This window comes from Glycine max, chromosome 2, assembly GCF_000004515.6.
Source record: "Glycine max cultivar Williams 82 chromosome 2, Glycine_max_v4.0, whole genome shotgun sequence".
NCBI classification, from domain to species: domain Eukaryota; kingdom Viridiplantae; phylum Streptophyta; class Magnoliopsida; order Fabales; family Fabaceae; genus Glycine; species Glycine max.
The window spans coordinates 10,072,998-10,094,584 of record NC_016089.4 but is presented as its reverse complement, the minus strand read 5'-3'; the positions used below and the strand labels follow the sequence as shown (position 1 = coordinate 10,094,584).

At 31.8% G+C, this 21,587-nt stretch overlaps 2 protein-coding genes and 1 non-coding gene across 7 annotated transcripts; 2 read left to right on the top strand and 1 right to left on the bottom strand.

Annotated features, from left to right (window-relative positions):
• Nucleotides 1-1,011: 1,011 nt before the first annotated feature.
• Nucleotides 1,012-1,095, bottom strand: TRNAL-CAA (transfer RNA leucine (anticodon CAA)). The gene has a single exon. It is a non-coding gene; the product is annotated as a tRNA-Leu (tRNA).
• Nucleotides 1,096-4,189: 3,094 nt separating this feature from the next.
• On the top strand, nt 4,190-7,288 carry LOC100301879 (peroxisomal adenine nucleotide carrier 1). The gene is made up of 5 exons (NM_001248810.1): nt 4,190-4,332; nt 5,821-6,052; nt 6,504-6,650; nt 6,777-6,934; nt 7,012-7,288. The coding sequence occupies exons 1-5, from the start codon at nt 4,190-4,192 to the stop codon at nt 7,286-7,288; spliced, it is 957 nt and encodes a 318-aa protein (NP_001235739.1).
• A 491-nt stretch (nt 7,289-7,779) lies between these two features.
• Nucleotides 7,780-13,560, top strand: LOC100776486 (ran guanine nucleotide release factor). 5 transcript variants are annotated; one of them, XM_006574840.4, is made up of 8 exons: nt 7,780-9,558; nt 9,799-9,910; nt 10,002-10,037; nt 10,130-10,267; nt 11,269-11,355; nt 12,426-12,473; nt 12,571-12,647; nt 13,158-13,560. In XM_006574840.4, the coding sequence occupies exons 2-8, from the start codon at nt 9,836-9,838 to the stop codon at nt 13,291-13,293; spliced, it is 597 nt and encodes a 198-aa protein (XP_006574903.1). In that variant the 5' UTR covers nt 7,780-9,558; nt 9,799-9,835; the 3' UTR covers nt 13,294-13,560. The 5 variants fall into 5 exon arrangements, 4 of the variants coding, with proteins under 4 accessions (XP_006574903.1, XP_006574902.1, XP_040867993.1 ...); XM_006574839.4 differs by having other exon boundaries at nt 7,780-9,598; XM_041012059.1 differs by having other exon boundaries at nt 7,780-9,910; nt 13,124-13,560.
• The last annotated feature ends 8,027 nt before the right edge of the window (nt 13,561-21,587 follow it).

Below are 21,587 nucleotides of genomic sequence, written 5' to 3'. Positions count from 1 at the left end.
GCTGTTCATGTTATCATTTTCTTACAGTTATATGCAGTTGCAGAATAAGATGACTAGACTCAAATTTGGATGTAGCTCTTCGGCCAGAAGAGAAAATATGCTTTACACAGCTCAATTAGAGATTAAAATGTTGCCAATACGACAAACTAAAGAACATGCTTGTATTGCAAAGGAATGTTCTGGATTATGTTATGGAGTCATTGATTGTCATGGAATTCAGATGACCTTCATCCTCTTGTCGGTTCTATTATTAATTTCCTTCTTTTTCTTAGATTGGAAAATTTAGGAGAGAGAATGACACACCAGTGTTAGGTTATTCGATTAAGAATTTTCGTATGACATATAGTTACATGTTATTAATTTTCTCTTATAAATTTTAAAAATTTCAACGTGTTATGTATAAATTCAAATCATAAAAATATTATAGTTATAAACCACTTAATAATTAATGAAAGAAAAAAAAATTCACAAAACTTAAAGAATACTTAAAAAGATATACATATACTTATAGAGTTATATTTATCCATCCCGAAGACAAAAAACGGTTCAAAACTAAAATCTATTAGATATACTCCACTCAATCAATTCTTTAGAATTATTATTTCCTGTTGGTTTTCAACTTTGTAGTAGTGTTATTTCCTTTAATTTGAAGACAACTAGAAGAGAAAAAAAATTGAAGCTTTAAAAACATATGTGGAAGTTATCTTTTTAATTTGAATCGTGTGTGCATAAATATAATCTTCAAAAGTTTCTCTAACCCCTGTATTATTTTAAAAATTAAATAAATTTAGTCATCTGTTATTTTTCCTCTACATAAAACCTTATTTTTTCCTTAAATTATTAGTTGCTAATTAAATATTTGGAATATAAAAATGGAAACTATTATTTTATTTACTTTTGAGGTGAACAACTCGTTATTTCTCATAGATACCATCTGGGTCCAACGGAATGGATTCGAAATGGGCCACAATCCAACATAGCCCAAACCTTTAAAAAAGAAGAAAAAAGAATTGTCAGAAGTGGGATTTGAACCCACGCCCTCTCACGAGGACCAGAACTTGAGTCTGGCGCCTTAGACCACTCGGCCATCCTGACTCTTACATCTTATGCTTTGTCCATTATATTTATACCTTATTTTTTCATTATTATTATTATTATTTATAAAATCCCTCAATGCCATCCTAACACTGTTAAGAGTGTGTCATGGGTTTTTTGGTCATACTCCCACCTGATTAGTATTATTTATTAAAACTTCAACGTCTTTTTTCTTCACTTGTTTTTTTTTCTACATTTTTTTTTATTAAATCAGAGTATTCTTAGTCTAAGGTCAAAGATTAATCCTTTAAAATAGTAAGATCTATTTAAGGGATTAATATTTTTTTATAGATATTTTTTCATACGCACAATTCAAAACACATCTAAACATACTTCATTATTTTTTTTCTTTTTTAATTCTTCACTGAATACATTTCACTCTCCTTTTCTTTTCAGTTTAAGGGATAGGATATCTGTTATACTGTATAATATTTACAGTTAAGCACACAGTTTTTTTTAAGGGGGTTAAGCACACAGTTAATACATTGTACATAGTTGGAATCTTTAAACATATTAGTAGTTTGATTCTTTGTTATGCATAAACAAGACTTTTCTAAAAGAAACAAAATTTATTTCGGTAATCTAAAAAATAGTGTCAAACTATATCGGTTGAAGAATATTCTTAATACAAACCAAAAAATAATTGTGTGATAATTATTTATTGGATATTGTTCACACCTGGTCCAATCAAGAAAAGGGGTTAGCCAAATTAGCCAATGGGCCTAGCTCATTAGTGGGCCCAATTCATAACCCTACCATTCCTTCTTCTCTTGTAGGTTAGGAAATGACACCGAGGGAAAAAAAATTGGGTGGAAAAATTCTTGGTATTTATATTTTGTTACAAATTTCTTGGTATTTATATGAATTTGAACTAGTGAATTCCAAAATTGAGGTGGATATTTATTCACGGTCAAAGGCCCAAGTAATAGGTTAAGAATGTGTTTGGTAGAAGTATTTAAAAAGTTAAAATGAAAATTAAAAAATTAGTTGAAAGTTTAAAAGTTAGGTAATAGACTAGTAGTTGTTTTTAATTTTAATTATTGTATTTTTTTTCATATTGGACATCGTATTATTAATCTTATATTATATATTAAAATATTTTCATCCAAATCTAAAATAAAATAAAAAAAATGGCATATACTTAGGAAACATCAATCTTTTATTATGTTAATTAGTATGGTAAATAAAATTTCACCTTATGTAAAATCAATAAAAAAATAAATTTAATAAATATTTAAAAGATAAAAATAATATTAACTAAATTAAGGGTGATTTTATAAAATTAATATAAGTCACTAATAAATTTAATATTACTAACTAAATTAACCAACTTTTTTAAATGATATGAATTAGTTTTAAAAAATCATATATTCAAGGATAGAGATAGTAAAACATAAAAAGCTAAATGTTGCTTAAAGTAATGTCTCCAAAAAATGCTACATTTTAATGAAAACACTTGTTTATCAAATACTACTAATATGGTCAATTTTTTTTTAAATAATAAAAAAATTAAAAACTAACTAAAATGTTTGTCAAACCATACATCAAGTAGATAGTTGTAGACTTAAAGCTCTTCTAGTGACCAACTATCAAAAGTAATTATATTTTTTTATACAAGTATTAGAAAGATGGGATAAATAATTGAAACATGCATCTTTATCTTTAATAGAGTTTGATTCAAATGTTGAATTATATTTATATATTATGTTTTTTTTTTATATAAATACTAAATGTACTAGGGTTGAAAACCCCTAAATATCAATAAAAGACAATTGTCATAAGAACCTCTTAGCTTGCTCTTCCTTCAAGAAATATGTTACCATTTTGTATCTTGAGTTTATCCATGTGTTAGCACATGCATTGACATCTCTAAAAATATGAATCACCCGCACTTGCTCATGTTCTCTAATCGCAGTTACTTATGTTCTCTAATCATAGGTCAAGTGTCCTACACCAATCCCACCAGCCTGATTTAATCTTACTTTTATTTTTGTAAGAAAATATTTAATAAAATATATAAGAAGCATAATAAAAAAACATCACATCTCACCTACAAGTCATTGCATAACCAGAATGTTTCTTCAAATATAGACTATAAAAAGAAATTTACACAATTCAATAGTTATATATATATATATATATCCAATTATTACTATTTTTTAAAATTAAATTTAGATTATGTAATAATTTTATAAATATATAAGAAATAAAAAAAGTAAACATGGGTAATATGAAAATTTTATAAATGAAAATTTGATTTGAATTAGATTAGATCAACTTTCTAAACAAAATCCAAAAAAAATTGATTCTAATGTTCCATCAAACATTTTCTTATATTTATTGGTTTTTGGGATTTTATTTTTTCAATCACGGTAATTAAAATATTTGACTTTCTAATCACAAGTATTCCTATAAGTTTCAACCTTTTAGGTAGGCTTTAGAACTAATGCTCAAGGATTCAATCACACTTAAAATTTTTAATTCTTAAAAACTCTAGGGACTGAACTAGACCATTGGATAATTTCATCATTTGATGACAATTAGATTGCATGGGTTTTTGAAGAATCGTGTATTTATGGGCATGTGTCATGTAGTAGTAGTAGTGTCTTTTGTTTTTGTTAACACCGTCTAGTATATATAGCACGCAGTGACGCACACAATAACGCGGAAGTAGTACACGGAGTCACGGACTTGCCTAATCGGCAGATAGATACTACTACATATTATATAGCAGCACGCCACTCACGTTTTCTTCCTTTAGTTTCGTGGAACCATATGATGTCTGTCCTTGTTTGACAACGTTACATGGTGCCGTTCCACGATTTATGATTTATGAACTATGACCCTTCTTTGTCTCGGTGCGTCCATTGCTCCAATCCATTTTTTCTTTTTCCTTTTCCTTTTCTGACTGTAACACTCATTTTCCTTCCCCTGTCTCACTACTCCTATAAATTTATATACTATATAATATAATATATATATATATATATCTATCCATCTATCTTATGCATTGTTATTTATCACAAAATTTAATAATATCACACCTTCCAACAACCCCTGCCACTGTAATCTTGGGCTCCAGAGGAAGAAGAAGATGAACGTGGATCTGGAATCATTGGCAGAGGCAACTTCCGGGGCCATAGGATCACTGATCAGCACCACTATTCTCTACCCCCTTGACACCTGCAAGACCAAGTACCAGGCTGAGGCACGTTCCTCAGGTCGAACAAAATACAGGTTTAATCCCTACCCATCATTCTCAATTTCCCTTGTTATCATTGATTTTCAATTTGTTCTGGTTTCTTGTCCCCTTGTTGATGGTGATGAAAATTTAAAAATAAAAAATGTTTTTTTTTTTGTGTGTTCCTACCATAATTGGGTGTTTTTGGATCGAGACTTTGTGTTATGGTCTTATGTTGAGGAGATGGTGGTCGTTGATCAACCACCTGTTTAATTGCCTTGCCCTTTTCTAGTATTTGCTTTGTTGGAGATATAAGGTGAAGGGGGAAGGGAAGAGGGGAAATGTTGTGGGTTCGATCCTATGCTAACAAAACTAACATTTTACCAAACTAATATTTGCCTATAAAAAAAAAAAGCATTTGCTTTGTAGTCTCAGATATACTATTATTGATCTTGAAAGACTTAACATTTTTAGCTTGGGTTTGTTTTGATTCTAGTTTTCTGTCTTAGAGGGATGCTTATGGAAATAGTATCGCTAAAACTTGGGTCTTTAACTGAGCTGAATGGCGCGGTGTGATCCAGAGGGATATAAGGCTTTTTGGTGGTTGTTTTTTCTATCAGATTGCATTTCTTAATTCTTGGAAAAAAAAAGAAACTTTACGGGGTAACCAGATCACCTAACAATGGTGATTTATCGGGAACACTTTAGAGAATTGGATATGAGATGGTTTTTTTGGGGAGGGTGTTATTTCCTCTGATATGAATTAGATGAAATTGTTTTTGGTTGTCTGAATAGTTTTCTGTTTCAGTTTTAAAGCTTCTAGAATGTGTAAAACCATCAAATTGGATCAATTTAAAACACTTAGGCCTTGTTTGTTTTCTATTTTCAAAAAAACAGTTTTCTATTTTCTAAAATTTGTTTGTCTGTAATTACATTTGAAAGTGTTTGTCCCTTTAATACATTTCTGTTTTCTGAAATTTGTCCCCTATGTATTGAACATAGCTAGCACTTGAAGAAAATAGAAAGAGAGGATGAATGAAACAACTTTCAGAACTTAATAGATTTTGGATGAGAAATTGATTACTTAGTAGTGTGGAATTGTTTTAGAAAACAGTTTTTGAAACAAAAAATCTAAGAGAATCAGATAGACCCTTTAGCATTCAATTATGAATATTAGAATTAGAGGGACCAAATTGAGGAGAACTAAGTCTTACAAGAGCCTATTTAGTGGTTTAGTCGGCTTAATAGTTTAATTTTTCCTATGATGACTGTTACATTTTATGTTTTTTTAAAGGAATTCAACAGGGAAGTGTGATGCATTCAAATTTTACAAATGATAAAAATTATTCTGCATGTGGTGTGCGGTGTGCCAAGTTGCATTTACATCAAAGAATCATTTTTTAACATCATAATTTCTTGGCTTGAGTATGCAGGTTGAATGGTTGATTGATCTTACCTCCTGGCCTTTGTGTGTCTAAATTAGCCAACTGAATGTATCTCTTGGGTATATATACTTAATTTCATTCTAATTGTTTTATTTGCAGGAATCTCACTGATGTATTATTGGAGGCAATATCTAACCGTCAGGTGCTTTCACTTTACCAGGGCCTTGGAACAAAGAATCTTCAATCCTTCATTTCACAATTTGTCTACTTCTACGGATACAGCTATTTTAAAAGACTGTATCTAGAAAAAAGTGGTTATAAATCCATTGGAACAAAAGCAAACTTGGTTATTGCTGCTGCTGCTGGGGCTTGCACAGCCATTGCGACTCAGGTGAGGCAGCATTAGCTATTTTCTAGTTTTAATTGATTATTTAAAAATTAAAACGCGTCTTTTATAGTTTTAGGAGTAGGACACTTTAATACCAAATTTTCATTAGCTTCTTATTGGTATCTTTGATGGCACAAAATTGTGATGAAAGTCTTGTGTAGTTATGCTTTCTGGCTTGATGCTATTTTTGGTCATTTGTATTTTGATTGTGAAACCAAAAAGGAGAGGATCTAGTGCATCTCTGGAATAAAACATGTTCAACCACATGAAAACTATTGAAGTCCTTAATGCACAATCTACTACAATTTTGGTTAATCATCCACTGTTACTAGTTTACTATCTACCTATAAACATTATTTTCTGTTTGTCCTTTGTTAAGTTGCATATGAGAGACAAGGTATCATATCAAACTTTGTAATTTAATGCTAAGCATACCTCATTGATGATTGTGTAGCCTCTGGATACAGCCTCTTCAAGGATGCAGACAAGTGAATTTGGAAAGTCTAAAGGGCTACTGAAGACCCTTACAGAAGGAAACTGGAGTGATGCATTTGATGGCCTCAGTATTTCCTTGCTGCTGACATCAAACCCTGCAATTCAGGTAGGTCAAGCTGCAGTTTGCATCATCTGGAACTCTGTATATGTTTGTGTGCTTTCTGTGAAGTTATATTTAGAATTCTTGATCTGAAAACAAAAGACCTTAATTTGGAACTACCACGTGCTACAGTATACGGTGTTTGATCAGCTTAAACAACGAGCACTGAAGAATAAACAAGACAATGCTGATAAAGGAACATCTCCAGCGTCCCTTTCTGCATTTATGGCCTTTCTTTTAGGTGCAATTTCAAAGAGCATTGCTACCTGTCTAACATATCCAGCTATCAGGTATTTAAATGTTTCTTCAAACTAGTTTTGATTTGTGAACGAAGTATGACCCTTCTAAGATCTCTTTCTGCTTATAGGTGCAAAGTTATCATTCAAGCTGCAGACTCAGCTGAAGAAACCTCCAAAACAAAGATAAAATCACAGAAAACAGTGCTTAGTGTTCTCTATGGAATATGGAAAAGGGAGGGCATACTGGGATATTTTAAAGGATTGCATGCTCAGATCTTAAAAACTGTTTTGAGCTCAGCACTGCTCTTAATGATCAAGGAAAAGATCTCTGCTTCTACCTGGGTGCTTATCCTTGCACTTAAAAGGTACCTATTACTTCCAAGGGGTAAGGTTAAGAACTTGTAAGTTATAGTAGCAGTTACTGGAGGAAGAAGCTTCAATTCCTTGCGGATAACGAATGTGGTTGGAGTGCCAAGTGAGCATTTTAACCGATACATGCATCTCTTCAAAGTTGAGACGAGATTGTTTTGGTGGCTTCTCTTCGGTCCTCTTCCCGTGGCTTATTGATATATAGAACAATTAGTCCAGGAATTTATGCAAAAGACTGATAGAGCAAGGCAAAGTAGAGAGTCTTAACAATAAATGGTTTTTTTTTTATAAATATTTCTTGTTTCTAATAAAGGCTTGCATCACTTATTTATTTTTTGTAGTTAGTTCTTTTATATAAATAAGCATCCTCTTTAATGTATGTAGTCACTTCAGTTTCAGATTACTAAATATTTTTGTTGTTCTGATTCTTTTGTCGTGATATTTTCTGAATCCGTTTCAGACAAGGGGGTAACTGTTGGTGTGATAGTTAGCTGGTTCTAGTATTTCTATCAAATATCACTGATGAGTTTCTTTGTTTTTGTTGCGTTCTTGTTGTTACTTAGGAGTATGGCTTCAGTCCTCACTCTAATCAATTGGTCCCTCTTTGTTTTATGTCTCTAGCTGTGTAATATCTTGTCGATCTATTTTGAACATATCGGTGCAGTGCGGTGCAATACCAAAATTATGATCCATGCTTTGCTACACAGTGAAGGTGCTATGAACAATTTAAGTTTGTAACTCACTTTCATTCAGCATTTTAGAGAATCAGTTATGGGACATAACTATGTAATTGGTTGATGTGGCCGGTGATTGGGATATTGTAGCATACTTTATGATAGGTTAGGACTTAGGAGGGTGCATATTAGGAAGAATAAGAGGGACACAGAAAATTAGACCTTTGTGTGTAGGGGACAGATTGCAACTGATAGCTAACTCAAGAGGGAGGTTGTTATAGGAATAAATGGGGAAGGCCAGGAATGGTAAGTGCACGTGATTAGATGATATATAGCATTCTAAAACTACTTTCTGGAATAATCATTAAATAGCATGTAAGGGTATTTTGGGTATAGACAGTGTTAATGATAGTAAAATTTTTAAATTAAAATAAAAGGGGAATGGATATGACATTTGCCAATTTTTATTTTTTGGGGCATTTGTTTTTCGGTTGTTATTGGGTTCAAGTTAAAAATAAATGGGAACTACAATTCTCACTACCAACCCTTGCTGTTGGCACTACCAACCTTGAGAAATTCTTCATTTGCCCACCCACCAAATCCCCACAGCCCCTTTCCTTCTCAAATCCAAAATCGTCTCCCCCGCCTCAATCCAAATCAGAACACATGCATTGCCACTCAGCCCAGATCCAAAACAGCTCTAAGTGTTTGTGATGTGCCGTCTGTAGGGGAAGGGGAAGAGGAAGGGTGTGGAGATTTTTGACCAAAAAAAGAATAATGAAAACATAATTTCATTTCGTAAATTTTTAAGTGCGCAACAAAAATATGTTTCCAATTACGTAAATGGGAGTGAAAAATCAAAGCACAATGAAAAATATGATTACACTATGCAAGTGTGCAACAAAACCGTATTTTCTTTATGTTTTAATTTTTACCCCAATTTATGTAAAGGAAACATGTTTATCTTGTATTTCCATCTAAGGGATAATTTGGAAATATAACTAAAAGACACATACGTGGGTGGACATTAATAATAGCAAAAGGGTGTGCGAGTAGCAATACTCAAAATAAATTTTATTTCTTACCATGTAAAAATTTGTAAAGCTATCTTTTGTTATTATTGATATGAATTATTGATAATTAATTTTTATTAAAAAATTTAACTTATCACTTTATTGGAGTTTTCCTTTTCCAACAAAATTTTTCTTCCGTCCACAAAAATCAAATAAGAAACTTTGATTTACAAAAAATCGAGTTCATTCCACTATTGAACTATTGATGAACAACTTACAAGCATCTTTAATTTATATCCTTTGACGTAATGACTTAATAAACTAATAATAGAAAGGTGCACCGTTGAAAAGGAGAAAACTTTTTTTTTTTTGTAACAAGAAAAGGAGAAAACTTTTTTTTTTTGTAACAAGAAAAGGAGAAAGCTTCAATCTCAAGCAGTGATTCTAAATTTCCAATTCTAATTTCTAAATAAAAGGAAGAAATGGATAAAGCTTAAGTATCAACCAGTATTGTTTTTAGGGACAAAGCTTAAAGTTCAAGCAGTATATTGTCAGCAACGAAAAGGTTTAAATAGTGGCAGAACAAACTAGAGCTTCACCCGTTGCTAGTTGCACTCACGTACTTCGATTCCTCCCAGATATTCTTACTCCCCATTTAGGTTTCTTTTTTTTGGTGTCCCAACAACGTTTTTTCATATATCCAATACTGTGCTTAGGTTTGCACATTTGTGTGGGGGCTTAATTATCGTTCCCTAAAGCAAGAAACTTAAAAAAGAATTGATTTTTTGATTCCTTTTTGTTGTTTCATGTGAATTGCTAACATGGGTCGTGGTGATTTTGCAATTTTGATGTAAACTAGGGTGGTGCTGTTTCGTATTCTTTTTATTGGCGGCAAAATGCCAGAAGATATTGTTTACCAACACCCTTTGTTTGGTGGCAAAATAGCTAGCACATTCCCCCACAGATTCCAGGTCATTTTTTTTTTGTTCTTTGCATAAACCATTGGAAGACACTGTGTGGCTTTAGTTTTGCTGAAATTAAGGTTCTGGTTATTTCTTGTAGGATGTCAGCAATATTCGACAAGTCCCTGATCATCAGGTTTTGTCATGCTTTGTCTTTGATTGTATAATGTTCCATGTTTTGTTTAGTCCTTTTGCTGACTTGTTTTTGGGTCTTGATATTATATATAGGAGGTATTTGCGGATCCGAGCCACGATGAAAGCTTGATCTTTGAGCTTTTAGAATTCAAGCCTGATGTTGCTGATAATGGGAGTGCTGCATGGTTTCTTCAAGACCTTGCTACTGAACAGGATGCTGAAGGAAGTGTGGTATGTCGTTCATTATGGTTTTGGTTTGTTTCTTCGAGTTATGGGATTCATGAAGTGAGAGCACTGTAATTGGTGTAGGGAAAATTAGATTTTATTGCGTTAATTGTATCCTATGTGTGTTTCTTTTTTGTTAGGCTACGAAGAAATTTTATTAATAACTACTAGTTTTAGCACAAGTGGTGCAAACCAAGTCAGAAACAACCTTCATCAGAGATTACAGAAAAAAAAAAAAAAAAGATTGCCTCTAGCTCGAAATACCTGTTTACAATATAAAAAGAAATAGCATTGCAGATACGCTTTTTTCTTAAAGTGCAGCGTGTTTCTCTTATTCGTTCTTTTCCATCACTGCTTCAAATAAGATGAAACCTGCACAACACAAAGAAACCCGAACTAAAATGACTAATATTTCTGCTGGCAGCAACTTATTGCTCCATGATCTTCAGTTATTCTGTATTCTGATTATCTTTCTGTTGTAATTTTTGGGCTGTCTTCCTCTGGTAATTACTCATAACTGTTCTAGCCCCCAGTGCTCACCAATTGTTTGATCATCTTCCTCTAGAGAAACCTGAAGCCATTTCCAAACCTCTTCATGTCCAAAAGTGCTCAAAACTGTTAGATGAATCCAAGCATTCCTTTGGATTTAAAATCCAATTAGACAGAGAATAATTGAATTTACCTGCAGCTTTAACTTATGTGAATGTTTTCTTTGTATTTTAGGAGGTTTATCTGTCATTGATGATTGGCAGACTCCGTTTCTTTTCAGCACACTATAACATGGCTGGTAACATTTCTTCCATTTTAATTCCAAAGTGATTTGATTTATTAGAGCATAACACTACTTCCATTGCTTTGTGTGAGTGTGCTTGTACTAATACAAAGGAACTTCTGTCAGAGACGATAGCTTTCTTTTAGTGCCTTATTTTTTGCACAGTTTATTGTGTTTCTTGATCATCTAAGTTTATTGTGTCTCGTGATCATCCATCCCCTTTAAATTACTTCAGGTTATTGAGCAGTCAGGAGTTCTTGAAGCACCTGGTTTGATGTACAAGAATATGCCTGCAGTTGTAATAACTGCAGTGGGTCAAATGGTAAAGTTTCTATGCTTGTTTTGACCTTGATTTGTGTTTCAATACCATTTCCTGGTCATCTGAATGAGTGACCATGGACGGGATTGATGTTCATATGTTGTTTCTTATACTTCTCCTTCTCTGGCTTGCCAATTAGATTTCACAATCCACTTGTGTGCCTAGTTATTTACTATATATTCAGTGTCACAGATTGAGGATGTGCAAAGACAATGTTATAGGTGCAAAATTGAATCAACTTAATATTTATTATTTATTACTCTTGATCCCTCCCCCATACCTTCGCATAGCGAAGAGCCTCCGGGCAATGGGGTACGAAAAAAAAAAAAAAAAAATTACTCTTGATCTTGATATTATTTGATGACGACTTTATTACATGATTACTTGTGTAGTAGCTTCTATATTTTTATTTTTTTTTTGGTTTGTGTTAATTGTATCTGTTAATAATTTTGCATCTTGGTGTCACCTATACCTCAATACTGTTAAATTGATGCCTACCCAGCCTTTTAAGATTTTGCTATAATTAGGAGTACATTTAGCTGCTTATTCATCAGAGGCAGTCTGAGATGTCATATAAATTCTGCTGATATAGTGATGCTAGGATGACTAGCTTACAGATGAAACATAGTTTTTAGTCTGTTCTACCACTTAGATATTTGCATATATGTTGATCTCCTAATTGTCTTCATATTGTTTATAAAATTTCCAATCTATGCCTGTAATTCATTTGTTTTATCACTTTATTGATTCAGCCTGTATTGTCAAGAACACTGGCTTCTCTTGGTGGGAACAATGATTGGCATGTGGTTGATCTATGTCTATGTCTATTTCCTTCTGAGATTATCAAATGAGAAATTGAGTTTCTTTTATGAAATATGTTCATTTTACTCGATAACCCTCTTGAATCAGACATGTCACATGTCTCTCCATGGTTATAGAGATGCATATTGTAATTGGCCAAAACATCCGATCTGTATAAGCAAATAAAGAGGTAGTAAGACCTAGAAATCTCTTGTGTGAAATAATGTTGGTTTTGTTTTTAATCACTTGCTGTCATCTGTTATTATCGGCAGGCAATTTCTAAAGGACGGCAAGGAAGGGAAGCACAAAATTTTGTGAAAGTAGTTTCTGTTTTTCTTCAAATTTTGCAAATGCTAATTAGACACTGTTCCTACATTGACTGGTCTGAGTCATTCCAAAATTGTTTCATTTCTTCAGGTTTATTTGGCAAATTTGCATCTTAAAGGAGTTGATACTGATGTACTAGTCACTGCATATGAGCCCATTGTTATAAAGTAAGTTTTAGCATATCATTTTCATGACAATAAGCTTTTTCTCAAGTTATGACTGATTCGTTGAGTTCTATTGAAATTTAGATAGATGTTTAGGTTTGATTAGGACCTTTTGTTTAGGACAAATTACACTCACATCTCTTGAAGTTTAATGACATTACACTCGATACTCAATACTCAATACTCACCCCTTTTTTGACATTTCTTTGACCATTCTGATCCATATAACTGTATAAGAAATCTAGAAAGGTTTGTGTTAATGGAAAAGATACACAGTATTATGCTGTTATATACACAGTATCATGTTAAACCTCGGGGTGAGTGCAATATGTCTTGTTTATTTTGGGTTGAAACCTGCCCTTTCTGGTTTATATATTAATATGCAATTGATCATTTTAAATCTGCTATGTTAAGAGTTAAGCAGATCAGATATCAAATCAGAAGTGAAATGAAATATAATCTGAACTTTATATCTGCAGACATACACATTTGAATGATATTTTATATCTGCAGCCCTTTTAGCGAAAGTGCAGACACAGTTGGTGCTGGTGTAGCTGTTCCAGCTGCTCAAGCTGGATGCATGCCCATGGAAGAGGTCTTTAAACTTGCTGTTACAAGCTTCAGGGTTCATGACTGGGGTCTTTTCTGATCCAAGACCATGCTGGGAGCAAGTTAATGCTCAGCTATGTGGAGTTCAGGCTTAAACATTTTTATTTGAGCAAAACATTTGGAAAAGTAGGGGCAAATACCATTTTGATCACTGTATATTCCTCATGTGATTTTCTCTTTGGTCCATAAGTACTCTTTTATTTTTGGCATTTGGTCATATTTCATCTAGTTATTAACTTATCAGGATTGTCACTTGTAACTTGAGAGAATAATGTGTTTGGAAATGTGAGTGACTTTTTTCCTTTTACAAGGTGCTGGATTGCAGTTTTTAATAATAATTGTTCACATTGCTTTTGATGTTGCTTTATACCCAGCAATCTGGGACAGAAACAACGTGCTTCCTGGAAGCACTGTGATTGCAGCATGAAAGGGCCATAGCTCCCAGCTTGTACGTGGTAGGGTTATTATGTATTATTGAGTTTTTGGTGGACAGAGTAGTTGTTGACAAAATGATGAAATGCTTGAACAGACTTCTAGACAGAGGCATTTGCCTACTATAGACTTTCAAATCCATAGGTGACAGACATATTCTTCGTGCTAGAGATGAACTAATCTTAAAAAATGTCTTTATACATGTCAGTTATCAATTTGAGTACTTATAACAGATAATAATGATAGGATTTGATGCATGAATAGGATTGAATGAAACGTCCGATTACGTTCTGGTCATTTTTTGTTTTACCTTTTATTCCAATGAAATCGAGTTTTTTCATTTTTTAACTTACTGTTTTATTCTTAAAACATAAAACAGAATTGAGTTCGTGTTATATTTCAACATGCTCTAGTACTATCAAACAATCAATGATTGGCATGAGAATTTCATGAATTCCGTCTCCTTGAATGGATTTATATTGTTTTGTTTCACGTCCTAGACGTGCTTTTTCACATTTAGCCATTTACTTAGAAGCTAGTAGATATAAATTCTATGTTTTCTAGTGAAATTGCTGTGATTTTCAGCTTTTCAAACACGTTAAGAGTATGTTTGTTTCCACATTGTCACCAATTTTTACTCTTTCCAATGAATACATTGCAAAAGTAACAAACTTGGATCTTTTGCGTTTTGTGTTTTGGAATGATAAAAATTTCATTGGTAATATCTACACAAACATGCTCTAAGAAAGCATTTGTTTTTCCGTTTACTGCAAGCAATTGCATATGCCTGATATATTCAATGAATTCGGATCCTCTCTTGTCTCTTAGAATTTGCTTCTTTTTTATCAGTCATTGTGCTCTTTCTTTTTCAGTTTCTATGCAATGATTAATTAAACGGTTGAGAGTTGAGACACATGTTCACAGTAACGGACAAGCACAGAAGCTTGCTTCAATCTAGGAATTGATTTGCCCCCTTTAGAAGGCACATAAGAATCTTTGGGTTGAAAATTTTCCAAGAAAAATAAGGCAAAGACCCCAAACCTTAGAAGCCCAAATAGAAACCAGGATCTTAGTTTCAGCCATTACAATCCACGCAATGCAAATTCTATCTTTGTTAGGCAACACAGTCATAGTAGAGTGTCCATTCACATGTAGCCAAAACAAGTTCTATCCTGAGGTTTCATTTGGACTGTGTCAACAGATGAATGATGTAAACCATTAGAGGTGGCACTCTTAGGACCCCAAAAGTTAGAACCATGATATTGTGATGAGTCAATCACGTGTCATGCAACTAGTTTGAAAAATAAGGCAATTTTATGGTCCCACCCAAGAAAATACACGATATGGCAGTCTTATTAGGCCAGATGGTTTCACACATTGTGAAATGTAGAAAGGAAAACTGCTGGAAATTATTGGTGAGCAATCAACATCAAATCATTGTCATATCTTCTTAAGATCAAGGAGCTGCCACACTGACATAGGTTTATTATGCACCCTGTTAATGGAGAAACTCAAAATTAAAAAGAATTAAAAAAAATTGCCCTGAAATTCCATTGGAAGAAACTTTATGAAAGTTTGATGGTACCCCTTTTCTCCGTCAATTATGCAATGCTTTCTCACAGGAACACTAACAGAAATTTTGTCGTAACACACTCCAACATATTATTTTTTTAAAAAAATACATGATAACACTTCAACTTTAATTTCATTATAAACTTTCAAATTATTCTGATTTTTGCACTATTATAGATTGAGAACTGTTGTCCACTCTGACTCGCACTGGTTGAAGTGCTGCCAATTATCAGGCATTGAGCATTAGCCAATAAGAAACCTCCTTCTCGTAAGTAATAAGCAATGAGTTTTGAATTTGGAATTTGTGTTTATACATAGCCATGTGTTTAATGAATTCGAACACAATCCCTTGTGATCATTGCCATAAGACAATTACCAACGAAATCAACACTGCCGGTTTTGAATTTGGAATTTGACAAGAATAAAGGACAATAATACTTCATATTTGTTGTAATTGATGAAAAGAAAAACAAAACGAGAGAAGACTGCCGACAAAGACAAATTAACGTGGAGTTACTAGCGCTCAATTCATTTGTGTCCATACTTCAAAATATCAGTGATGATAGGAAAATGTTGCATGGACTACTCTATGTTATTATACACTTTAGGGGTGAAAGAAAAGAGAAAACAGATAAATATAAAAATTGATATAATATGATAAAAAGAAAAGGAAAGAGAGAAAATATAAAATAGATGCTTTTGGAATATTTTATAAAATAGCGTTTGTGTATGGTCACTGTTTTTTTTTTTTTTTTAGAATGTATGATCACTCATAGTCATAGTAAAATACAAACATTTGTATATTTTTTAACATTTCATTATTTTCTTTGCCTCCTATTTTTATTAGAGTAAATTACACTCGCATCCATACTCTTCCCCTTTTTTATATTACTTTTATCCTCGTTCTATTAACGTCAATTGAAATATGTGAGCAGACGAAATTAACATCTTTGTTATACTCACACCCGCACCCGATACCTCTTCCTTTTTTTACATTAATTCTATCACTCCTTTTGTTAATGCCGTTAACAAACGTCAATTGAAATATGTGAACAAAAAAAATTGTCCTAACATCTTTATTAAATATTCAATAACAAATTAATAATTGATCTTATGAATGGACATTTCTTAAGGCAATAACAGTTTTTCCTATAATATTTGACTATTACTTCATTATTGTTAACACTTGAAAAAGATGCAGCTCTTGATTGAGATATTATGTCAAACACCTAGCCATCAAAAATAAATATTTCAAAAAAAGGAGTTAAAAACACAAATCCAGGAGCAAAATACTAAAAATTGAAGCAAATAACCATATTCAATTAATAGACATTGTTGGGAACACGTCTAACAAAAACGCAACAACCAAACGACCCAACATGCACCAAAAAGATTGAACTAAAAAAAAGAATAAGAAGAAGAAGGAGGAAGGGTGTTAACACATGCGTACTAATAAGGTGGGTTCATGTCCAACAAAAAACTGGGTTCACGTTCAATTAGAGAAAAAAATAAAGAAATAAGAGTGTTAAAATATTTTCAACTTGAAAATGATGTCGTGTCTTTTATGGATTTAAGAGGAAGAAGATAGAGTATTTTAGACATAAATTTTCATGTGACCAACATGTGCTTATTTTCTATTAAATTATTAAACGATGTTTAGGAGGGAGAGGGTCTAGATGTAATGTGAGCTAAAAAATGAAGGAGTTTTTTGTAGGGTGCAAAAAAGGAGGGGTGTCGGATGTAATTTGGAAAAAACATAGGGGATGCGAGTGTAATTTACTCTTTTTATTATATCATATTATCTAAGTTTATATCTTTTTCTCTACTTTAACCTTTGTTTTGAGAGATTCGAAAGAGAGATTAAGGAGAAATATTAAAATTTTCTTTTTTTAGAAATTATAAGATTGGCTTGGTGGTAAAAAGAGAAGAAAGAGAGGGAAAGGTCATAGTTTGATCCTCCAACTAACAATTAATAACTAACATTTGCCCAAAAAAAAATTGCTTTGTTTGTTTGATAGAAAACTAGGAAGGAGAAGTGATGAAAATTCATGAAGCCACATTTCATTTTGGCATTTCCCTACTCCATTGTCATGAATTGGAAAGCAAATAGAGATTTGGACTGTTGTAGCTATAATTAGGGTCACCATAACATTGGTGCATACTTACGAGCTATATTAACTAATCTTTGTTAGAAAACTTGTTTGATAACCTTTAGTATATAAAAGAAAATGGTATATAAGTTGGGTTGTTTTGTCTAAGAATATCTAGACCTTTTATTTTGGCAAAAGAATATCCAGACCTCTTTGGACTAACTCTTGCACTTGTATAAAACTTATCATATCCTTAGTCTTCATATTGGGCTCAAGAAAGATTCCGCATAAAGATTATCAAATAACACAAATCAATAGCCCGTGAGGATGAGAGGAAGGGAGTGAAAGGGTAAGACAAATAAAGGTAACTAGAGGAATGGAAGAGATGTTTCAACCTTCTTTTTCTCAAGATTTTCGGAGGGTCACAGAGATTGGAACATATGAAATATCTTTAAAAGATAGGGACAAGTGTGGGAGATTTTTATAGCAAAAAAGAGAAAACAAGAGGGTCACCGATATGGTTTCTTGAGGTTCAAAGGTGTTAGAAATGAGAAGGAGTTAGAGCAACAATTGGACAAAATTTGTATTGGTAATAAAAAAATGTTTGTTGATATATCGAAATAAAAGCTAATGAATACTGGGAGATGATGGGAAGGTATGGTGGAGAATGAGCATGTAAAAGATAGATGAAAGATAATTGTTGCTTAACATTTTGATTATCACTACAGGAAACATCAACATGGAGTATGGACACAACAAAGGACTTATGCACAAGCCATAACTCACAAACATCAGGAAGTGAAAGGGGTGTGGATAGAGTAGAACAAAAACCATCAATACCACAACAACTAGAAAGATCAGTGGGATGGTGTGGATATCAAAATCCCTAAAGAAAAGATTAGGTGGTTCAAAGAGAGCTGGGTAGGAAGATTATATGACCTAAAAATGTTTAACAATGACCAAGATTTATGCTATATAGAAGACTTGGAGGGCTTAAGGCTATGATATATTATGGATGATATGGTTCTGATTTGTGTAGTTTCGAAGGATCAAATCAACCATTTGTTGGTACAATGGGAAGAAAAAATGTTTTCATCATTCCACTCTATTGAAAAAGATCCAACAATTGTAACACCCCGACGAATCACACCGGAAAGAGAAGAATCCAAAGATTGTGTAGGTATGAGACTGTATAGTTGATGAAAACTTAAAAAAATTAATTGGTACTACTTATACCAACAAGATGCATATATTTTTCGATAGCCTATCACATAAGAACTTCATAGTTAAGGGTGCTTAACTTGGAGTAGTTATGAAATGAGTGACCTTTTAAAATAATTATTGTCTTAGGTTATTGTATGAAAATAAAAAATAATAATAAATATACATAAAAAATAATAATTTTATAAAATTAACCTTATATTATCATTAATTTATTTTTAGATTTTGTTATTCATTATTAATATATGAGGTATAAATGAAAAATATAATTAATGTCACATTAAAAAATTAAAATGATAATTATTTTGAAACAAATTATTTATTTTTATACGACAATTATAATAGAAATTTGAGAGTAAAAAAAATTGAAAATTCATAAAATATATGAATATATTCATTTCTCCTATCCGTCAAATAAATCTGCTCCATAATTTATCTAAGCATTGGTCTTGTAGTTCAGAGTAATAAAATTTTAGCAATTATTAGTTAGTACAGATACATTTAAAGAAATAATATATTTTAGCAACTAGAAGTTTATAAAAAGTTTTAAATTATAAAGACTTATATATAAATTTAGTAAAACTAGATGGATGTCCCAAGTAATTTTTATATAACTATTCTCGTACAACATTAATGAAAATCTTGTTTCTATTATTTATATGTATATTATTATTTTATTTTGGAACAATATGGGATTAAAAACTCTTATAAATTAAATCTTAGAATAAGTTTTCCTAACATGTTTTTTTTATGGATGTTTTCCTAACATGTTTGGTTATCTTAGTTTTGCTTTAATTTTGTCGGATTATTTTTGGACTTTATTAGGTAATTTTGATAAAACTTTTAGTTGATGTTAGTAGTTTACTCTTACATAATGATTTGATATTGAATGTGTATAATTGGAAGGCAATAAATGAAGATCAAGCGTACAAGAGTTCGCCAATCAAGAGGATTTGAAGAGAGTAAAATATTATGCGAAGTCCCATGTGAAGAAAATCCAACCATTGGAATAAAAAATAAAGTTTTTTCTTTGGAATTGCTAATGCTACAGCACTTATTGGTACTTGTCCTAAAAATGAAACTCTAGCTATATTTAGCACTTGATATTCATGAATCAAACTTCTCTAGTCATATAGCACTTTAGTGGTAGGGAATAATATAACTACTAGGAATCGGAGCTAATAATTAATTTTATATTATCTAAAAGAGTTAAAAGAGAAAAAAGAAATATGACAATTTTTTTCTTTCACATCTTCTAACCTAAAAGTATGACTCTATGGAGGCTAAGTTTAGAAAAAGATACGGATCTAGGGTGTGGAAACATCAATGGTCAACTCCTTTTATATTTCAATCAATTGGGTTTTGCTTTATCTTTACATTTTCTCCTTTTATTTTCCACGTCTATTCAAATCTACTTGTTAGCGGGTGATTACTCTTTTTTCTTTTATAGATGCCAATTATTTCTCTCCTATGTATTAAATTAGAGTATATTGTCTTGAAAGTGACTTAGTATTTTAGTTTATAGTCTCTTAAAGAACGACACCTTTTATTCTTAACTCTCTTTATCAAGTTTTAATTTAAAATTATTTTAAATTAAGTATGCATACATATCTTAATATTTTTCTTAATTATTTTTAAATTCCCTAAATTTAATGTTTTCATACAATGTAAGAGATATACATATTAATTATATTTAAAGATAAAACTTACTTTCCTGCAATAAAATAAAGAAAAGGACAGTCATACAATTATATAATTAATCCAGAATATTTATAGCTTTTAAACATTTATTTTCTATCAATTAAGTAATAACTTTAAATAAAATTAAGAGTACTTTTTTATACTCCAAAGAATTTATTTATTTTCAACAAAATCGTCTGACTGTTTCAATTGATCATTATCAGCCTAGCATAACCTAAATTTCATTTTCAAACATAACTTTTGGCACCAAATCACCCGGCATTGCAAAAAAGTCTTTTGCGATATGACCCTCCACGACGCAGAACCACTGTTATTCATTACCATCACTTTTAATCCTAATTTCCCATACACTTACCCTTTCCATGACATCTTCAAAGCCTTTATTTTGCTTTTCTTGTTTAAGCTGTTTTAACCTAATTTCATGCATATAAACAAAGAGTAAAGCAAAGGCAAATATTTGTACGTATAGTTTTTAGACAGAAAAGGAAAGTAAATTATAGAGATAATGAAGTTTGCTCTTTTAAATTCGTCGTGATGTTATCCATCATATCTAAATGCTTATTCCTGTTTTTGTCTTTTTTCTCTTTTACCGGAGTTTATTTTATATAATTAATTAAAGTTAGTAGATCTATATTCTTTTTCATAGATAATCCATCTTCTTTGGAGGCACATCGATCATTAATCATAGAGTTTTGAGAAGCATTATCACTAAAGCTTCAATTAATTATATCCAATAAACGGTATTGGTGTATGATGTTATGATAGCAAATAGATAATCTAATCTATACGAGCCACAAAAGGGGCATGAACTCTATCTCGAAGAAATTGGAGATGAAGGGATTGAGATTGGCACCTTGTGCTATTATTGCCCACTAATCATTTAAAGTAAGATGCTGAGTTTGTCACATTACCACCTACTTTGTCTCCAATCGAAAGAGACTTAACAAAGACATCACGAACTTATGGCATATAAAATTCAAAGATTAATATTAGCACTAGTTGTGTTCATTAAACAACCAAAAGTCTCTTCTATAATTCTCTAAATCCTTGATTAGCACTCTTCTTAGTGTTAGAGTAGGGTTGGCAACAATTAGTTTGAAAATGTTTTTAAAAAAATCTATAGAAATGTGTATTTTTTTATTGGAAATTATAAGAATTAATTTTGAAAAGGGCCAAAAGCTTCAAACATTTTTTATAGTTTGAATTCATGGTACAAGTTACTTTCAGACATTAATATAATAATATAGTAAACTCAAGGCTTAAATATCCTTAATATATATTTCCAGTTTTTGTCATTAAAGAAATTTTTGTTAAAAAA